This window comes from Triticum urartu, chromosome 4 (assembly GCF_003073215.2).
Source record: "Triticum urartu cultivar G1812 chromosome 4, Tu2.1, whole genome shotgun sequence".
Taxonomy (NCBI): domain Eukaryota; kingdom Viridiplantae; phylum Streptophyta; class Magnoliopsida; order Poales; family Poaceae; genus Triticum; species Triticum urartu.
The window spans coordinates 114,095,610-114,114,446 of NC_053025.1; the positions used below are offsets into that span (position 1 = coordinate 114,095,610).

Below are 18,837 nucleotides of genomic sequence, written 5' to 3' on the forward strand. Positions count from 1 at the left end.
GCAACTGACCCACACGGCGGAGCACCCCAAGCGAATCAGACACAGATCACCTGACCATCCCCGCGAGCTTCTTTGCCTTTGCTCTTCCCGGTAGCATCAATCAGCGATTCAATTGCCGCAATGAAGCCATCCGGCAACGGCTTCTTGTACAACTCCCTGTACTTCTGCAGATCGGCCGCGGACGCAGCCACCTGTGGCGAGCCTTCCTCCCAGATGCTACTTTTCTTGAGCAGAACCATCTTCACTTTGTCCATGGTAGACCAGCCCGCAGTAGGCTTGGCAGCCAGCCTGCCGCTGCTTCTTCTGGAGAGCGGATCCGCCTGGCCATCCTTGCGGCGGGCGCCCCGCGCCCGCGGGCGGGGGGGGGGGGGGGGGGGGCGGAGATGAGGAAGCTTGTAAGCGGATCAGGCGTCGCCGCATTTTCATCCACAGCCTCATCCGGCCCACCCTCAGACCCTTCAGCGACCGCCATCGAGACGGGCCCCGGTCCGCCATGAGGTATGGATCCCTCGGGCTCCAACTGACGGCCCAGGAGCAGGAGTGTTGGGGAACGTAGCATAAATTCAAAATTTTCCTACGTGTCACCAAGATCTATCTATGGAGTCATCTAGCAACGAGGGAGGAGTGGATCTACATACCCTTGTAGATCGCGCGCGGAAGCGTTCAAGAGAACGGGGTTGATGGAGTCATACTCGTCGTGATCCAAATCACCGATGATCCTAGCGCCGAACGGACGACACCTCCGCGTTCAACACACGTACGGAGCAGCGACGTCTCCTCCTTCTTGATCCAGCAAGGGGGGAGGAGAGGTTGATGGAGATCCAGCAGCACGACGGCGTGGTGGTGGAAGTAGCGGGATTCCAACAGGGCTTCGCCAAGCGCTGCGGGAGGAGGGAGATGTGTCATGGGAGGGAGAGGGAGGCGCCAGGGCTTAGGTTGGTTGCCCTCCCTTCCCCCCACTATATATAGGGCCAAGGGAGAGGGGGGGGCGCAGCCTTGGCCCTTCCTCCAAGGAAGGGTGCGGCCAGGGAGGAGTCCTCCTCCCCAAGGCACCTCGGAGGTGCCTTCCCCTTTAGGACTCTTCCTTTCCCTTGATTCTTGGCGCATGGGCCTCTTGGGGCTGGTGCCCTTGGCCCATATAGGCCAAGGCGCACCCCTACAGCCCATGTGGCCCCGGGGCAGGTGGCCCCACCCGGTGGACCCCCGGGACCCTTCCGGTGGTCCCGGTACAATACCGGTGACCCCGAAACTTGTCCCGATGGCCGAAATAGCACTTCCTATATATAATTCTTTACCTCCGGACCATTCCGGAACTCCTCGTGACGTCCGGGATCTCATCCGGGACTCCGAACAACTTTCGGGTTACCGCATACTAATATCTCTATAACCCTAGCGTCACCGAACCTTAAGTGTGTAGACCCTACGGGTTCGGGAGACATGCAGACATGACCGAGATGACTCTCCGGTCAATAACCAACAGCGGGATCTGGATACCCATGTTGGCTCCCACATGTTCCACGATGATCTCATCGGATGAACCACGATGTCAAGGACTTAATCAATCCCGTATACAATTCCCTTTGTCTAGCGGTACGATACTTGCCCGAGATTCGATCGTCGGTATCCCGATACCTTGTTCAATCTCGTTACCGGCAAGTCTCTTTACTCGTTCCGTAACACATCATCCCGTGATCAACTCCTTGATCACATTGTGCACATTATGATGATGTCCTACCGAGTGGGCCCAGAGATACCTCTCCGTTTCACACGGAGTGACAAATCCCAGTCTCGATTCGTGCCAACCCAACAGACACTTTCGGAGATACCCGTAGTGTACCTTTATGGCCACCCAGTTACGTTGTGATGTTTGGCACACCCAAAGCACTCCTACGGTATCCGGGAGTTGCACAATCTCATGGTCTAAGGAAATGATACTTGACATTAGAAAAGCTTTAGCATACGAACTACACGATCTTGTGCTATGCTTAGGATTGGGTCTTGTCCATCACATCATTCTCCTAATGATGTGATCCCGTTATCAACGACATCCAATGTCCATGGTCAGGAAACCGTAACCATCTATTGATCAACGAGCTAGTCAACTAGAGGCTTACTAGGGACATGGTGTTGTCTATGTATCCACACATGTATCTGAGTTTCCTATGAATACAATTCTAGCATGGATAATAAACGATTATCATGAACAAGGAAATATAATAATAACTAATTTATTATTGCCTCTAGGGCATATTTCCAACAGTCTCCCACTTGCACTAGAGTCAATAATCCAGTTCACATCGATATGTGATTAACACTCAAGGTCACATCCCCATGTGACTAACACCCAAAGAGTTTACTAGAGTCAATAATCTAGTTCACATTACCATGTGATTAACACTCGATGAGTTCTGGGTTTGATCATGTTATGCTTGTGAGAGATGTTATAGTCAACGGGTCTGAATCTTTCAGATCCGTGTGTACTTCGCAAATCTCTATGTCATCTTGCAGATGCAGCTACTACGCTATATTTGGAGCCATTTCAAATAACTGTTCTACTTGGAGCTATTCTAAATTGTTGCTCCATTATACGTATCCGGTATCTCTAATCAGAGCTATCGGGATAGGTGTTAAGCTTGCATCGGCGTAACCCTTTACGACGAACTCTTTTACCACCTCCATAACCGAGAAACATATCCTTATTCCTCTAAGGATAATTTAGACCGCTATCTGGTGATCTACTCCTAGATTACCTTTGTACCATCTTGCCAGATATGTGGCAAGGCACACATCAGGTGCGGTGCTCAGCATGGCATACCGTATAGAGCCTATGACAAAAGCATAGGGGACGACCTTCGTCCTTCCTCTTTCTTCTGCCGTGGTCGAGCTTTAAGTCTTAACTTCATACCTTACAACTCAGGCAAGAACTCCTTCTTTGACTGATCCATCTTGAACACCTTCAAGATCATGTCAAGGTATGTGCTCATTTGAAAGTACCATTAAGCGTTTTGATCTATCCTTATAGATCTTGATGCTCAATGTTCAAGTAGCTTGATCCAGGCTTTCCATTGAAAAACACTTTCCAAATAACCCTATATGCTTTCCAGAAATTCTATGTCATTTCTGATCCATAATATGTCAACAACATATACTCATCAGAAATTCTATAGTGCTCCCACTCACTTCTTTGGAAATACAAGTTTCTCATAAACTTTGTATAAACCCAAAATCTTTGATCATCTCATCAAAGCATACATTCCAACTCCGAGATGCTTACTCCAATCCTTAAAAGGATTGCTGGAGCTTTGCATACTTATTAGCATCTTTCAGGATTAACAAAACCTTCCGGTTGTATCACATACAACCTTTCCTCAAGAAAATCGTCGAGGAAACAATGTTTTGACATCCTATCTGCAAGATTTCATAAATAATGCAGTAATTGCTAATATAATTCCAACAGACTCTTAGCATCGCTACGAGTGAGAAAGTCTCACCGTAGTCAACTCCTTGAACTTGTCGGTAACTTCTTAACAACAAGTCGAGCTTTCTTAATGGTGACACTTACCATCATTGTCTGTCTTCCTTTTAAAATCCATATGTACCTAACAGCCTCACGACCATCGAGCTATTCTGTCAAAGTCTACACTTTGTTTCCATACATGGATCCTCTCTCGGATTATATGGCCTCGAGCCATTTTGGAATCCAGGCCCACCATCGCTTCTCCATAGCTCATAGGTTCATTGTTGTCTAGCAACATGACTTCCAAGACAGGATTACGTACCACTCTGAAGTAGTACGCATCCTTGTCATCCCACGAGGTTTGGTAGTGACTTGATCTGAAGTTTCATGATTACTATCATAAGCTTCCACTTCAATTGGTGTAGGTGCCACAGGAACAACTCACTGTGCCCTGTCACACACTAGTTGAAGAGACGGTTCAATAACCTCATCAAGTCTCCACCATCCTCCCACTCAATTCTTTCGAGAGAAACTTTTCCTCGAGAAAGGACCCGATTCTAGAAACAATCCCTTATTGCTTTCGGATCTGAGACAGGAGATATACCCAACTGTTTTGGGTGTCCTATGAAGATGCATTTATCCGCTTTGGGTTCGAGCTTATCAGCCTGAAACCTTTTCACATAAGCGTCGCAGCCCCAAACTTTTAAGAAATGACAGCTTAGGTTTCCCTAAACCATAGTTCATACGGTGTCATCTCATCGGAATTACGTGGTGCCCTATTTAAAGTGAATGTGGTTGTCTCTAATGCCTAACCCATAAACTATCGTGGTAATTTGATAAGAGACATCATGGTATGCATCATATCCAATAGGGTGCAGTTATGATGTTCGGACACACCATCACACTATGGTGTTCCAGGTTGTATTAGTTGTGAAACAATTTCCACAATGTCTTAATTCTGTGCCAAACTCGTAATTCAGATATTCATCTCTATGATCATATCATAGATATTTTATCCTCTTGTCATGACGATCTTTCAACTTCACCCTGAAATTACTTGAACCTTTCAATAATTCAGACTCGTGATTCATCAAGTAAATATACTCAACATCTACTCAAATCATCTGTGAAGTAAGAACATAACGATGTCCACTACATGCCTCAGCACTCATTGGACTGCACACATCAAAATGTATTACTTCCAACAAGTTGCTTTCTAGTTCCATTTTACTGAAAAACGAGGCTTTCAGTCATCTTGCCCATGTGGTATGATTTGCATGTCTCAAGTGATTCAAAATCAAGTGAGTCCAAACGGTCCATTTGCATGGAGTTTCTTCATGCATATACACCAATAGACATGGTTCGCATGTCTCAAACCTTTCAAAAACGAGTGAGCCCAAAGATCCATCAACATGGAGCTTCTTCATGCGTTTTATACCGATATGACTTAAGTGGCAGTGCCACAAGTAGGTGGTACTATCATTACTATCTTTTGGCATGAACATGTGTATCACTACGATCGAGATTTCAATGAACCATTCATTTTAGGTGCAAGACCATTGAAGGTATTATTCAAATAAACAGAGTAACCATTATTCTCTTTAAATGAATAACCGTATTGCGATAGACATAATCCAATCATGTCTATGCTCAACGCAAACACCAAATAACAATTATTTAGGTTTTAATACCAATCTCGATGGTAGAGGGAGCTTGCGATGCTTGATCATATCAACCCTGGAAACACTTCCAACACATATCGTCAGCTCACCTTTAGCTAGTCTCCGTTTATTCCGTAGCCTTTTGTTTCGAGTTACTAACACTTAGCAACCGAACCGGTATCTAATACCCTGGTGCTACTAGGAGTACTAGTAAAGTACACATCAACACAATGTATATCCAATATACTTCTATCAACCTTGCCAGCCTTCTCATCTACCAAGTATCTAGGGTAATTCTGCTCCAGTGGTTGTTCCCCTTATTACAGAAGCACTCAGTCTCGGGTTTGGGTTCAACCTTGGGTTTCTTCACTAGAGCAGCAGCTGATTTGCCGTTTCATGAAGTTTCCCTTCTTGCCCTTGCCCTTCTTGAAACTAGTGGTTTCACCAACCATCAACAATTGATGCTCCTTCTTGATTTCTACTTTCGCGGTGTCAAACATCGCGAGTTGCTCAAGGATCATCATGTCTATCCCTGATATGTTATAGTTCATCACGAAGCTTAATATCTTGGTGACAGTGACTATGGAGAACCATCACTGTCTCATCTGGAAGATTAACTCCCACTCGATTCAAGCGATTGTAGTACTCAGACAATCTGAGCACATGCTCAACGATTGAGCTTTTCTCCCTTAGTTTGCAGGCTAAGAAAATCGTCGGAGGTCTTATACCTCTTGACGTGGGCACGAGCCTGAAATCCCAATTTCAGCCCTCGAAACATCTCATATGTTTCGCGACGTTTCAAAACGTCTTTGGTGCCTCAATTCTAAACCATTTAGCATTACGCACTGAACTATCATGTAGTTATCAAAATGTGTATGTCAGATGTTCGCAACATCAACAGATGACATTCGAGGTTCAGCACACTGAGCGGTGCATTAAGGACATAAGCCTTCTATGAAGCAATGAGGACAATCCTCACTTTACGGACCTAGTCCGCATAATTGCTACTATCATCTTTCAACTACATTTTTCTCTAGGAACATATCTAAACAGTAGAACTGAAGCGTGAGCTACGACATAATTTGCGAAGACCTTTTGACTATGTTCAGGATAATTAAGTTCATCTTATGAACTCCCACTCAGATAGACATCCCTCTAGTCATCTAAGTGATTACATGATTCGAGTCAACTAGGCCGTGTCCGATCATCACATGAGACGGACTAGTCAACATCGGTGAACATCTTCATGTTGATCGTATCTTCTATACGACTCATGCTCGACCTTTCGGTCTCTTGTGTTCCGAGGCCATGTCTGTACATGCTAGGCTCGTCAAGTTAACCTAAGTGTTTCGCATGTGTTCCGAGGCCATGTCTGTACATGCTAGGCTCATTAACACCCGTTGTATTCGAACGTAAGAATCTATCACACCCGATCATCACGTGGTGCTTCGAAACGACGAACTTTCGCAACGGTGCACAGTTAGGGGGAACACCTTCTTGAAATTTTTGTGAGGGATCATCTTATTTACTACCGTCGTTCTAAGCAAATAAGGTGTATAAACATGATAAACATCACATGCAATCAAATAGTGACATGATATGGCCAATATCATATTGCTCCTTTTGATCTTCATCTTCGGGGCTCCATGATCATCATCGTCACCGGCATGACACCATGATCTCCATCATCATGATCTCCATCATCGTGTCTCTATGTAGTTGCCTCGCCAACTATTACTTCTACTACTACAGCTAACGGTTAGCAATAAAGTAAAGTAATTACATGACGTTTATGTTGACACGCAGGTCATAAATAAATTAAGACAACTCCTATGGCTCCTGCCGGTTGTCATACTCATTGACATGCAAGTCGTGATTCCTATTACAAGAACATGATCAATCTCATACATCACATATATCATTCATCACATCCTTTTGGCCATATCACATCACATAGCATACCCTGCAAAAACAAGTTAGACGTCCTCTAATTGTTGTTTGCATGTTTTACGTGGCTGCTATGGGTTTCTAGCAAGAACGTTTCTTACCTACGCAAAGACCACAACGTGATATGCCAATTGCTATTTACCCTTCATAAGGACCCTTTTCATCGAATCCGATCCGACTAAAGTGGGAGAGACAGACACCCGCTAGCCACCTTATGCAACTAGTGCATGTCAGTCGGTGGAACCAGTCTCACGTAAGAGTACGTGTAAGGTCGGTCCGGGCCGCTTCATCCCACGATACCGCCGAATCAAGATAAGACTAGTAACGGTTAGCATATTGAACAAAATCAACGCCCACAACTACTTTGTGTTCTACTCGTGCATAGAAACTACGCATAGACCTAGCTCATGATGCCACTGTTAGTGTTGGGGAACGTAGCAAAATTCAAAATTTTCCTACGTGTCACCAAGATCATCTATGGAGTCATCTAGCAACGAGGGAGGAGTGGATCTACATACCCTTGTAGATCGCGCGCGGAAGCGTTCAAGAGAACGGGGTTGATGGAGTCGTACTCGTCGTGATCCAAATCACCGATGATCCTAGCGCCGAACGGACGGCACCTCCGCGTTCAACACAGTACGGAGCAGTGACGTCTCCTCCTTCTTGATCCAGCAAGGGGGGAGGAGAGGTTAATGGAGATCCAGCAGCACAACGGCGTGGTGGTGGAAGTAGCGGGATTCCAACAAGGCTTCGCTAAGCGCTGCGGGAGGAGGGAGATGTGTCGTGGGAGGGAGAGGGAGGCGCCAGGCCTTAGGTATCGTTGCCCTCCCTTCCCCCACTATATATAGGGCCAAGGGAGAGGGGGAGGGCGCAGCCTTGCCCCTTCCTCCAAGGAAGGGTGCGGCTAAGGGGGGGAAGGAGTCCATCCTCCCCAAGGCACCTCGGAGGTGCCTTGCCCCTTTAGGACTCTCCCCTCCTCTTGTCCCTTTGGTGCATGGGCCTCTTGGGGCTGGTGCCCTTGGCCCATATAGGCCAAGGCGCACCCCCTACAGCCCATGTGGCCCCCGGGGCAGGTGGCGTGGCCTCACCCGGTGGACCCCCGGGACCCTTCCGGTGGTCCCGGTACAATACCGGTGACCCCGAAACTTGTCCCGATGGCCGAAATAGCACTTCCTATATATAATTCTTTACCTCCGGACCATTCCGGAACTCCTCATGACGTCCGGGATCTCATCCGGAACTCCGAACAACTTTCGGGTTACCGCATACTAATATCTCTATAACCCTAGCGTCACTGAACCTTAAGTGTGTAGACCCTACGGGTTCGGGAGACATGCAGACATGACCGAGATGACTCTCCGGTCAATAACCAACAGCGGGATCTGGATACCCATGTTGGCTCCCACATGTTCCACGATGATCTCATCGGATGAACCACGATGTCAAGGACTTAATCAATCCCGTATACAATTCCCTTTGTCTAGCGGTACGATACTTGCCCGAGATTCGATCGTCGGTATCTCGATACCTTGTTCAATCTCGTTACCGGCAAGTCTCTTTACTCATTCCGTAACACATCATCCCGTGATCAACTCCTTGATCACATTGTGCACATTATGATGATGTCCTACCGAGTGGGCCCAGAGATACCTCTCCGTCACACGGAGTGACAAATCCCAGTCTCGATTCGTGCCAACCCAACAGACACTTTCGGAGATACCCGTAGTGTACCTTTATGGCCACCCAGTTACGTTGTGACGTTTGGCACACCCAAAGCACTCCTACGGTATCCGGGAGTTGCACAATCTCATGGTCTAAGGAAATGATACTTGACATTAGAAAAGCTTTAGCATACGAACTACACGATCTTGTGCTATGCTTAGGATTGGGTCTTGTCCATCACATCATTCTCCTAATGATGTGATCCCGTTATCAACGACATCCAATGTCCATGGTCAGGAAACCGTAACCATCTATTGATCAACGAGCTAGTCAACTAGAGGCTTACTAGGGACATGGTGTTGTCTATGTATCCACACATGTATCTGAGTTTCCTATGAATACAATTCTAGCATGGATAATAAACGATTATCATGAACAAGTAAATATAATAATAACTAATTTATTATTGCCTCTAGGGCATATTTCCAACAAGGAGGCCCCCAGACGGCGCCTCTCGAGGCGAGAGCGGCCCAAAAAGGCCCGCTCGCTCCACGTTGACGCCCCCGTCTCCAGCCGCCGCCTCAATCATCAAGCGGTCATCCATCTCCTCCTCTCCATCTGGCTCCACCGGGATGGGCGCCTCTGCGCCACACGCCGCTTTTGCATGGGAACAGCCATGCACGTCGCCCACCGCGTCGCCTGGAGTCGTCCCCCCTTCCTCTTCAGGTCTTCCTCCCTCTTTTCCTCCCACCAGCATGGCAGAGGGCTGCGCCGGCTGATCCTCGCCCGGCACCCGCAGAATTTCACGAGAGGGGGCAAGCAGCTCTTCCTCCTCAGACCGCTGACCACCCTCGCCCATGCCATCTTGAGCTGTGGTCACGCCCGACGCCGCATGTGGCCCCTGCCGCAGTGCATCAGAGATGGCCAGGGTGCCATCAGCGTAGGCGAGCGGGTCCACAACCGCCGGATTACCATCGATCTCCCCCAGGTCAATCAGCGGCGGCACGACCATACCCTCCTCCGGCCATCCGTTGCGTCTCCGGCCGCCGCCTCCAACTCCGTCGCCCGATCCAGTCCCCCCTTGGTGCGATCTGCGACCTTCTTCAGCCTGATGCATCCCTACACTCGCCTGCCTGAACCCACTGCCGCTGCCATAGGTTCGCCGCCCTCCTCCTCCACCGCCGCCATCGGCATCAGGGAAGCGCAGCCTGGAATGAACGGAGGCACGCGGTGGCGGTGGTGGGGAGTCCCCATCTTCAAAGTTGAGGAACCATGTGTAGCCCCACCTAGCGGGCCAGTCCGGCACCATTCCGTCCTCCGACGGCATCCCGCTGATCCCACTGTCGCAGCTCCTCCCACTATCCGGGCTCGGCGGGCAGGTGAAGTCGATGACATGATCGAGGTGGATGAGCACAGGGTGCCCGAGCATGGCCACCTGACCCCAACGCCGCGGCACCTCCTGAGTGATGTTGAGCTCAGGGAAGTGCATCCCGGGCGAGCCATCCTCCATCGGTTCTTCCAGCTGAAGCACACCGCGAGTCTTGAGCTTCTCCACAACATCCGTCCACACCCACAGCCGGAAACATCCCGTCTCCTCCTCACTCCGCACCTCGTGGTCGACGCCGTCGATGAGCATGGAGGGGTCAAACAACGAAGCCACGGACTCGACGTCCCAAGCATGCTCCGGCACTCCCTCCAGGCAAACCCGCACCTTGTATAACATCTTGGCCGGCGACGCGCACCGAAAACGCGACCAAGGCGCCACCAGCAGCTAGATCCGTCCTAGCACGAGCGGACCCCGGCCAGCCAGACTGCCGCATCATCGAAGATGAGCAACATCTCCCCCAGAGCCTGGAGGGACACCTTCACCGCCTCCTCCTCGATCCGGAACTTCATGTCCACCGCCCTCTTGACGTCGACGATCTCGAGTTGCCTTGCCGATCCCACGACCACCGCCACCACCGCGCACCTAGTTAGTCTCCGCTCCGCCTCGGCCTGCCCCGCCGACCTCTTTGCCGTGGCGATGACGAGCCCACGCCGCACCGCCGCATCAGCCGCTGGCGCCTCCATTGGCGCCCGGACCGCAGAGCTCGATGGGGGGCCTGGTGGAGGCGGCGGAAGAACGACCACCGGTTCAGCACGATCCTTGCTTCTCTCCGGTCTTGCCGGTTGCTCGCCGCCACACCACCTCGCCCTATGCCCCACCGCGCCGCAGAGAAGGCAGCGAGCACGATTGGAGCAGCCAGCGACCCGGTGACCAGGCTCGAGACACCTAAAGCACTTCCCCCTCGCCTTGGAAAATAGCAGCTCTTTGAGGTGAGAGAACTGAGGCTTGGGACGCGGCGGAGGCCGCTGGTAAAAAGGGGGGCGCCTCCCCCTTCCCACCATCTTCCACCCACCGCCATCAATGCGCTCTTGGCTGTCGGTGGCCCTTAAAGTCGACCGCGCAGGCACGACAGCAGCGGATTGAAGCTGGCCACCAATCTCCCCCACTGCCCGCTGCGCGCGCATTGAAGGCTCCCCAGATCCCGCCGGAAGTGTATGCACGTCTGCATTGCCCGCCGGGGCGAGCAGGGCCTCCAAGTAGGAGACCGCTGATGGGGAGGCTGGTCGCGGCTCTTGGCCCACCGCGGGAGACATCGGAGAAGGCAGCAGAGGAGAGAAGAGAGCGCCGGGCGGCGCCGCCGAGCGGGCGACGCGGCGCGGGAGGAGAGGGGAGGAGGAAGATACAGAGGAGTGTGTGAAATGCAATGTTGATAATATGCAATTGTGTAATGATATGTAATGTATGTGTGTATGCCATGATATGCAATGTTGATACTATCATGTCCATGTGTGTACGTGGCGCTATAGTTGGGGCTGCACTGCAGCACTACTAGCATACAATCACAACTATCAAAGCCACAACCATTCACCCTCAAAAAAAAAGCCACAACCATTCATAACTGACGGGCCAAATCGGAGCGGCGGTCAGTCATGAGGTTCCCCTCGCCACTGTATTTTCTGATTGGTCGGATAACCGGTCACTGATAACATAGTCATCACTGATCGGAAATCGCCGACGGATCACATGGTGGTTTTTGACCTGTGAGTGTTGACTGTTGACTGGCCCTGTAGTAGTGTGCTTCAAGTTCCATTGAAAGAAAAAACTTCAAGTTTCTTTTCGCACATAAATATACTTGGCGTAATTAGGAGTGCTAGGATGTGCTTAAGAAAAGGAATGATAGGACCACAAAACCAGGTGTTGCTTGATCATGTCTTTCTCCTCACAGGGACGCATGAGCATGCACCATAATTTTTTGTCAGTTTCGTTGGAAATATGAGCAAATTACTACAAGATTTAATCCGAATAAACAGAAAATAAATCATAACTACAGCAACAGAGATTAAACTAATCATGTGAATTAGCATAGCAGATGAACAGATCACATCTAGGGCACATACTAGAAACATGAATTCTACCACAATCTCGAACAGGAAGGATAGAATCACATACGGTGCAGCGGGAGCAACACCGCCGGCGTTGACATTGTCATCCATGTCGTCGAGGACGAGGTTGCCGAGGTCGGGGAAGAAGTCGTCGTTCGCGAAGTCGTCGCTGCCAGCAGTCGCGCGAGTGCGCTCCCCAAAAACCTGATCGCCCCTCTCCCGTATAGGATCACGAGAGGCGGGGTTCCGGAGGCCTGCTGTCCCTTCTCCCGGTGCACGCCGAAAGGAGGGATGGAGAAGACTTACTTGGCAGCGCAATGATCTGGAACGGTGGTGAGAAACCATACGAAGCGACGGCGGCTAGGGTAGACGTCTGCCTGACTATATAGTGCGGGCCAGGTAGGTCGTGAGAATAAACCCCACGTCCAAGTCGTCACGATCCAAAAGAATCGAAAACGGTTCAGTAATTAACGCGTCCGTTAATTATTAATTAATGACTCATTAATTTTCCCGAGCAGCAAAAATATAGACAACGTGCATAGCTCTGTCCTCGGCTCGGCTCAATCCCGCAACCCGCGGCGCGGCGAGCGAGGAGGAGCGCACGTGTAGGTCTTCTCTTCTCATGCTCATACAAGTGGTAGAAGAGCTCAACTTATAAAAAGGTACAACTCTCTCTCAACTTCCGGGGTGGGACTAAATTTTAGCTTCACTCACTCCACTCACATGTGTGCATGAATGGGCCAAGAGAATTTCAGAATTTTAATTGGGCTTTGGGCCAAAAAACTACTAGCAAAATTCCAACAAATTCAATTCATAAACACTTACAAAACCAAGCATCAACATCAACCCGATGTCCAAAATCAACCAGTAGACCTATCGTGCTCCGTTACTCCACTTTTCTCTTCCTTCAGTCAATAGTAAAGCTTTGATGCGCAGTGTAGAGTAATTAACGCCAGACTGTAAAGCACGCTAGTAAACTGACACGATAAGCAAGCTACCGCTTTAGCTTATCCTCTTCTGCTGCTCTACATATACTCCTCTACAGTGCCATGCGCCCATCAGTGCACAACAAATTACTGTACTTAGTTGAAATCGCCATGGTTGAGGTGACGTCGTGGGTGGAGGACGTGGAGAAGACGCTGCTGGAAGAGCACGAGCCGTCGTCGGAGGTGGAGCAATGGCGGAAGCACTCCATCTACCGTGTCCCGGCGCGCATCAAGAGGCTCAACGGCGACGCCTACAAGCCGCAGACGGTGTCCCTGGGCCCCTTCCACCACGGAGACCCCGACCTGCTGCCCATGGAGCAGCACAAACGCAGGGCGCTGCTGCGCCTCCTCCGGCGGGCCGGCAGGCCGCTACGGGACCTCGTCGCCGCCGTGGGGGAGGTGGAGGAGCAGCTGCGGGCGGCGTACGTCGGCCTCGGCGACGAGTGGCGCGACGGTGGCGGGGAGCGGTTCGTGGAGATGATGATCGTGGACGGCTGCTTCTTGCTGGAGGTGATGAGGACGGCGGCGGCCGCCGGGCGGAGGTATGCCGTTCACCCAGACTACGCGCCCAACGACCCGGTGTTCAGCCGGCACGGCTTGCTGTACATTGCGCCGTATGTCCAGCGCGACATGCTCATGGTCGAGAACCAGCTGCCCCTCCTCGTGCTCCACAGGATCGCCGCTGCAGCTGAGGGTGGAAAAACATCGGTAAGTACAGAGCCCAATATAATGGATTGATATCTCACATTTTTTAACTGATAGCAAAGTGCCTCCATGGGAGCATACGAGCTACGTGATCTTGAGCCTTTGTGCTAACCATTATGTGCCTCTTGGGTGGCTAGACCTATGCTACGATCAACAGGATGGTGCTCAACTTCCTTGGCGTGGCAGATGCTGACAGGCACCCAGCGGCAGTGCCACACCTGGGGCTCCACCCACTAGACATCTACCGCCGGAGCCTACTACTCCACACCACCGGCAGGACAGAGCGCAACATACAGGTCGAAGAGCCGGCGGCGAAGCCCGCGGACGTGCGCTCCGCGCGGAAGCTCCACGAAGCCGGCATCCGGTTCCGGCACAGCGGGCGGGCGGACTGCCTCTGCGACGTCCGGTTCCGGGGCGGCACCCTCACCATGCCGCAGCTCTTCGTGGACGACTCCACCGAGTACAAGCTCCTGAACCTGATGGCGTTCGAGGCCCTGCACGTCGGCGCCGGCAACGACGTGACCGCCTACGTCTTCTTCATGCGGAGCGTCGTCGGCTGCGTGGACGACGTGCGGCTGCTGCGGCGCAAGGGGATCGTCCGGAGCGAGTGGGTGGACGGCGACGAGACGGTGGTGCGGCTGCTCAACGACATGACCAGGGACGTGGTCTGCGACGAGGCGTCGCCGCTCTGCGCCCTGCACGGCGAGGTGGAGGCCTACTGCCGGAGCAACCTGCGCGTGTTCCTGCACGTGTCGTGGTACTACCTCAAGCGCACCTACTTCGGGAACCCGTGGACGTTCCTCTCCCTCGCCGCCGGCATCCTGCTCCTCGTCACCGACATCATCCAGACTGTGTATTCCGTTCTTTCTTACGAAGTGCAGGGAAAGAGACAGTATTACAGCCATCACTAGCGGGGCTGAGCGTACCTGAGCTCCCAGCTGTTAGCGTTACACTTTGGCTTATAGATGTAGATGCACCCATTGTCTAAATACAAATTTTAAAAGTTAAAAAAGTGAGGAAAAAAAAATCCTGCGCGTACATCCGGACATTATATATTTGTGCACCAAATGTTAGCGTTAAACTAGCTAAAATACCTGTGCATTGCCACGAAATACAAGTGAAGTACGAGACACCAGGTTATTGTATATCTTGTCAGAACTTAGATGCGTTGATCACAACTTATATATCGAATGATTCAGCAAAATTCTAGAGCTTGCAGAGAGCTTACAAACAAGGCAAATTTTAACCACAGTAGCTAAATGTCAATCGACTGACTTTAGCTTTTGTGGCCAGTCGATTTTGAACAAAGGAAGGAGAAGGAAGGGCCTCGCCGGAGAGAAGGAAGGAGAAATAAGGGGCTCACTGGAGGGCTACCCCATTATCTATCTTAGGGTTTAGGCTGGGGGCGGTGGTGGACGGCGGTGGTGGGGCTTCGTCGGAGAAAAAAACTGTACGCCGGCGGGGCTAGAGGGATGGCCGGGGGCGGCGGCAAGACCGACGGTGGGGGACGGATCAGAGGAGGGCCGTCGCGGGAGCGCCGGCGGCTGCAGGAGGCGGTGGCCGGCAGTTCGGCCGGTGGCATGTTTGCCGGGTGGAAGAAGAAGAAGTCTAGAGGGTAAATCCCCTTTCTTCCCGCCACTTCCGATCACGTCAACCCTTGCTCATCTGACGGTGCCGCCTTCGGTTCGCTGCTCCCGATCTCCAATGCCTCCTACGGCGCAGACTCCCTCGAACCCGATTGTGACTGCGGCGATGGACGATGGCCTCGGGAGGCAGCAATGCCTTCCCTAGCCTAACAAATTTGCTGATGGTATTTCCATATTCCTCTATTTCATCTTCTCTGAACTAGTTATAATATTGCCATGTTTTAAATATGTCTATCTTTTCAGGGTCCTAGTGAAATTGATGATATGTCATCTTAAGATCTTCTTTAGGGCTCTATTTTAGTACCTTCAGCTGGAGCAGAGGATAGTTTGTTCTTTGGGGATAAAGTCGGTGATAAGTAGTGTGGTAATCGATGGGCTTTTGGTTATTTGGAGAAAAAGAACATTTCAAAAGATAGATTTGTTATTGTTGCTACATGCCATGCTATTTTGTTCTTTTGGGATGATAGTGTTGAGCACTTGGTGGAAAAAAGCTGTGCTAACTTGTGCTAATTGATGGCATTTGGTGGATATTCAGCGATCATGTTCATTTGTACAAATACATTTGCTGCATGAGGCTGTCCAAAGTAGTGAAGTAAAAATGTTTGTTCAATTATTATGCTTTTATATGTTCCTGAACTGTAGGGTAGTGCTAAAATGTAGTGAACTGAATTCATGTCCGTATATGTGCCCGTACTGAACTGAATCCTCTTTGTTCCTGTTCCTGTTTCTGAACTGAATCACACCCGAACTGGGGCCTTATTTGAGCCAAAGCATGGGTTGGCAAGTTGTGCGTTGAGGGAGCTGTGAGATGCAGCAGCCGTGGCATTTGAAATGGATGGCATCGCTTCTGCAAGCTGCTTGGGCGTGGGGAGGCGGCAGGGCGAGCAAGAGGATCGCTATCCGGTCGTGCCATGAGTGTGCCGAGCAAAAGGCACCGGAGCGGACGACGTCTGGGACCTCCATGGCGACGAGCAAGAGGTCCTCCGGCAGCACGAACCAGTCATGCATGTTGGTCTCGGCCTTGGTCGTCACAACTTCCTGCATGCATCGGTAGGGCTAGTACGCTATTTTCGCAAACCATCAAAGTTCGATTTGCCATTTGACAATTCTCGGCAACTTGCTCTGCTCTGATTGGTATTTTTTTCAATTTACGCCCACTCAGGGCCCGCTTGGATTAGAAACACCGGGGACAAGGAGCACCCCCATTCCAAGCAGGGGACAAGTAAACTTCCACCGTGTACGTACAACCCAGTAAAAGGACAAAACCCAGGTATAACTAACTTTCATGATCCATTATAACTTCATACGATGATCCATTATAACTTCATATCATGATATCTACTTACTCCTTTTTTTTTAGATGATGATATCTACTCCTAATTTAAAGCAAAGCAGAGACCGGCACCACAACGATCTGTCTTCAGCTCAGTAGCCGTTTCCATGACTCTAAGTCTCAAGACTGAAATGCATTAGACCACTAGTAAAACTGCTAGTAGCAGACTTGAATAGAAACATCTGCACGCAATAGTGCAAGAAATACGCGGGCAAACGAGTCCGCAATGACAGTGATATTGCAACAAAATCGATTCATGGACTATATGCAACAGCATAAGGCAAGTCAACATACAAATACAGAGGTGGCTGCATACAAAGCCAACGGTTTACTGAGCCACAGCACCGGGTGTATACACACTGCACGTTAGGGGTAAAATCAGAGTGGATACGTACACTCCTTAACATTTAGAAAAAAGGAGTGGATACATATGCCGAAAGTAAGTAAGCGTGCTGGAACTATAACTAGTGCTAGAGAGGTAGCAACGCACATTGGGGAATGAAACAAGAGCGTGCTCAGTTTGCGCCACCCAATCTTAACGCCCATGCTGTGCAAAATCACATCTTCTAGGTTCAAATAGGCACTCAATTGCTTTATAATGCAGTAATTTAACATCACCTACTATGGAATGCAACACCTTCATTTCTAAAGGAAAATTTTCAACACTTGTCCCTAGCTTTACATTGAATCCAGTCTGAGAATCACTAACATGGTTTATATATTCGATGCATCTTCGCATACAAAAACAACCATTTTATCACATTGTCATGCAAGCAGAGCAGATTGGCCAGATCTTTATGTTCTCATTTTGGAATTTTCACTATGACTTAATTTAAACAATTAAAAAATCCAACTTTCAGACTGAGTATATATAATAATATGAGTCAGCAAGTGGGGGTGCTTTAAAAACCTAGGGACACATGAATACACAATGTGTTGCAGCTTATGCTATTTCCATCAGATAGTACTGAAAGAGAATAACTTTTTCATCAAAATACTATACATACATAAGAAATATATGAACAGCACAATGAAAATTGGGACTATAATAAAAGCCAGCAAGGATCACACTCAATTATCAATCAGAAAATGCAGTCATGAAGATTGATTTGTGAACTAGTATAAGGAACAAGTAACTTGAGGCAATTAACACAGAATACAGAGTTAGCTGCATAACAAAACCAATGGGTTTCCAATCCATAACAATCAAGCTGCACTGACCATAATAATGCACAATCTAGTAGACTAAGTGCTAAACGATCACAATAATGCCCAAGTTGCTTCATATTGAGTTACAGAAGCTCACAAAGATGAAAATCTAGCCTCATGCAGCAGCTAATTAGTGCATTCTAACACTTTTTAACTACTACTCCCTCCGCCCCGAATTAACTAGTGCAGAAATGAATCTCTGCGACAAGTAATTCAGGACAGAGGGAGTATAAATCATGCTTCAAGTGAAAACAGAAATCGATTATGAATCTGTGAAGATGGGCATTGGTTCACTACCAAAATTTGGCTAGCCAATGTGTATTGGCAAAGCCCAGACTTGGCAAAAGCTGGCAACTTTATGTGAGGTTGGCAAGAAAATTTGGTAAACAAGAAATTACTAGCCAATAATTGGTCGATGCCAAATATTAGCATGCCAATTTTTGGCATCAATCCAAGAATGCTCAATATCTCCATAGAAGAAAGCAGAAAGAAGAATCAGAACCAATTTCAAATCATCCAACATGTCCCTGGAATGCATTGCTTATTCAATCCATCTACTAGCAAGTAGCAAACTCAACTGCTACTACTATCAGAAACCGAGTAGCTACAAATCAACCTGTAATCCTTCTTTTGATCATTTTTAACTGCCCTTGCATCGTTGTACACTGCTTTGTATATCTGTTTAATTAGAACTAAATTACAAAACTCTCCTACTGTTTCAGTTGAAAAAAAAAGTTGCAACCTACAAACAGAACATCTTCAAGTGCAGAGCATTGCAAGAAATACATGGACAAACAGAATA

General features: G+C 49.2%; 1 protein-coding gene across 1 annotated transcript; it reads left to right on the forward strand.

Annotated features, from left to right (window-relative positions):
* The first annotated feature begins 13,253 nt into the window (after positions 1-13,253).
* LOC125554647 (UPF0481 protein At3g47200-like) lies at positions 13,254-14,772 on the forward strand. Its single transcript, XM_048718139.1, has 2 exons — positions 13,254-13,850; positions 13,985-14,772. The coding sequence occupies exons 1-2, from the start codon at positions 13,254-13,256 to the stop codon at positions 14,756-14,758; spliced, it is 1,371 nt and encodes a 456-aa protein (XP_048574096.1). The 3' UTR covers positions 14,759-14,772.
* The last annotated feature ends 4,065 nt before the right edge of the window (positions 14,773-18,837 follow it).

Excerpts from the sequence above, each read along its gene's own strand:
- LOC125554647 (XM_048718139.1), top strand. The coding sequence starts at position 13,254 with ATGGTTGAGGTGACGTCGTGGGTGGAGGACGTGGAGAAGACGCTGCTG. Across the intron at positions 13,851-13,984 it reads CTGAGGGTGGAAAAACATCG|ACCTATGCTACGATCAACAG; the intron begins GTAAGTACAGAG and ends TTGGGTGGCTAG.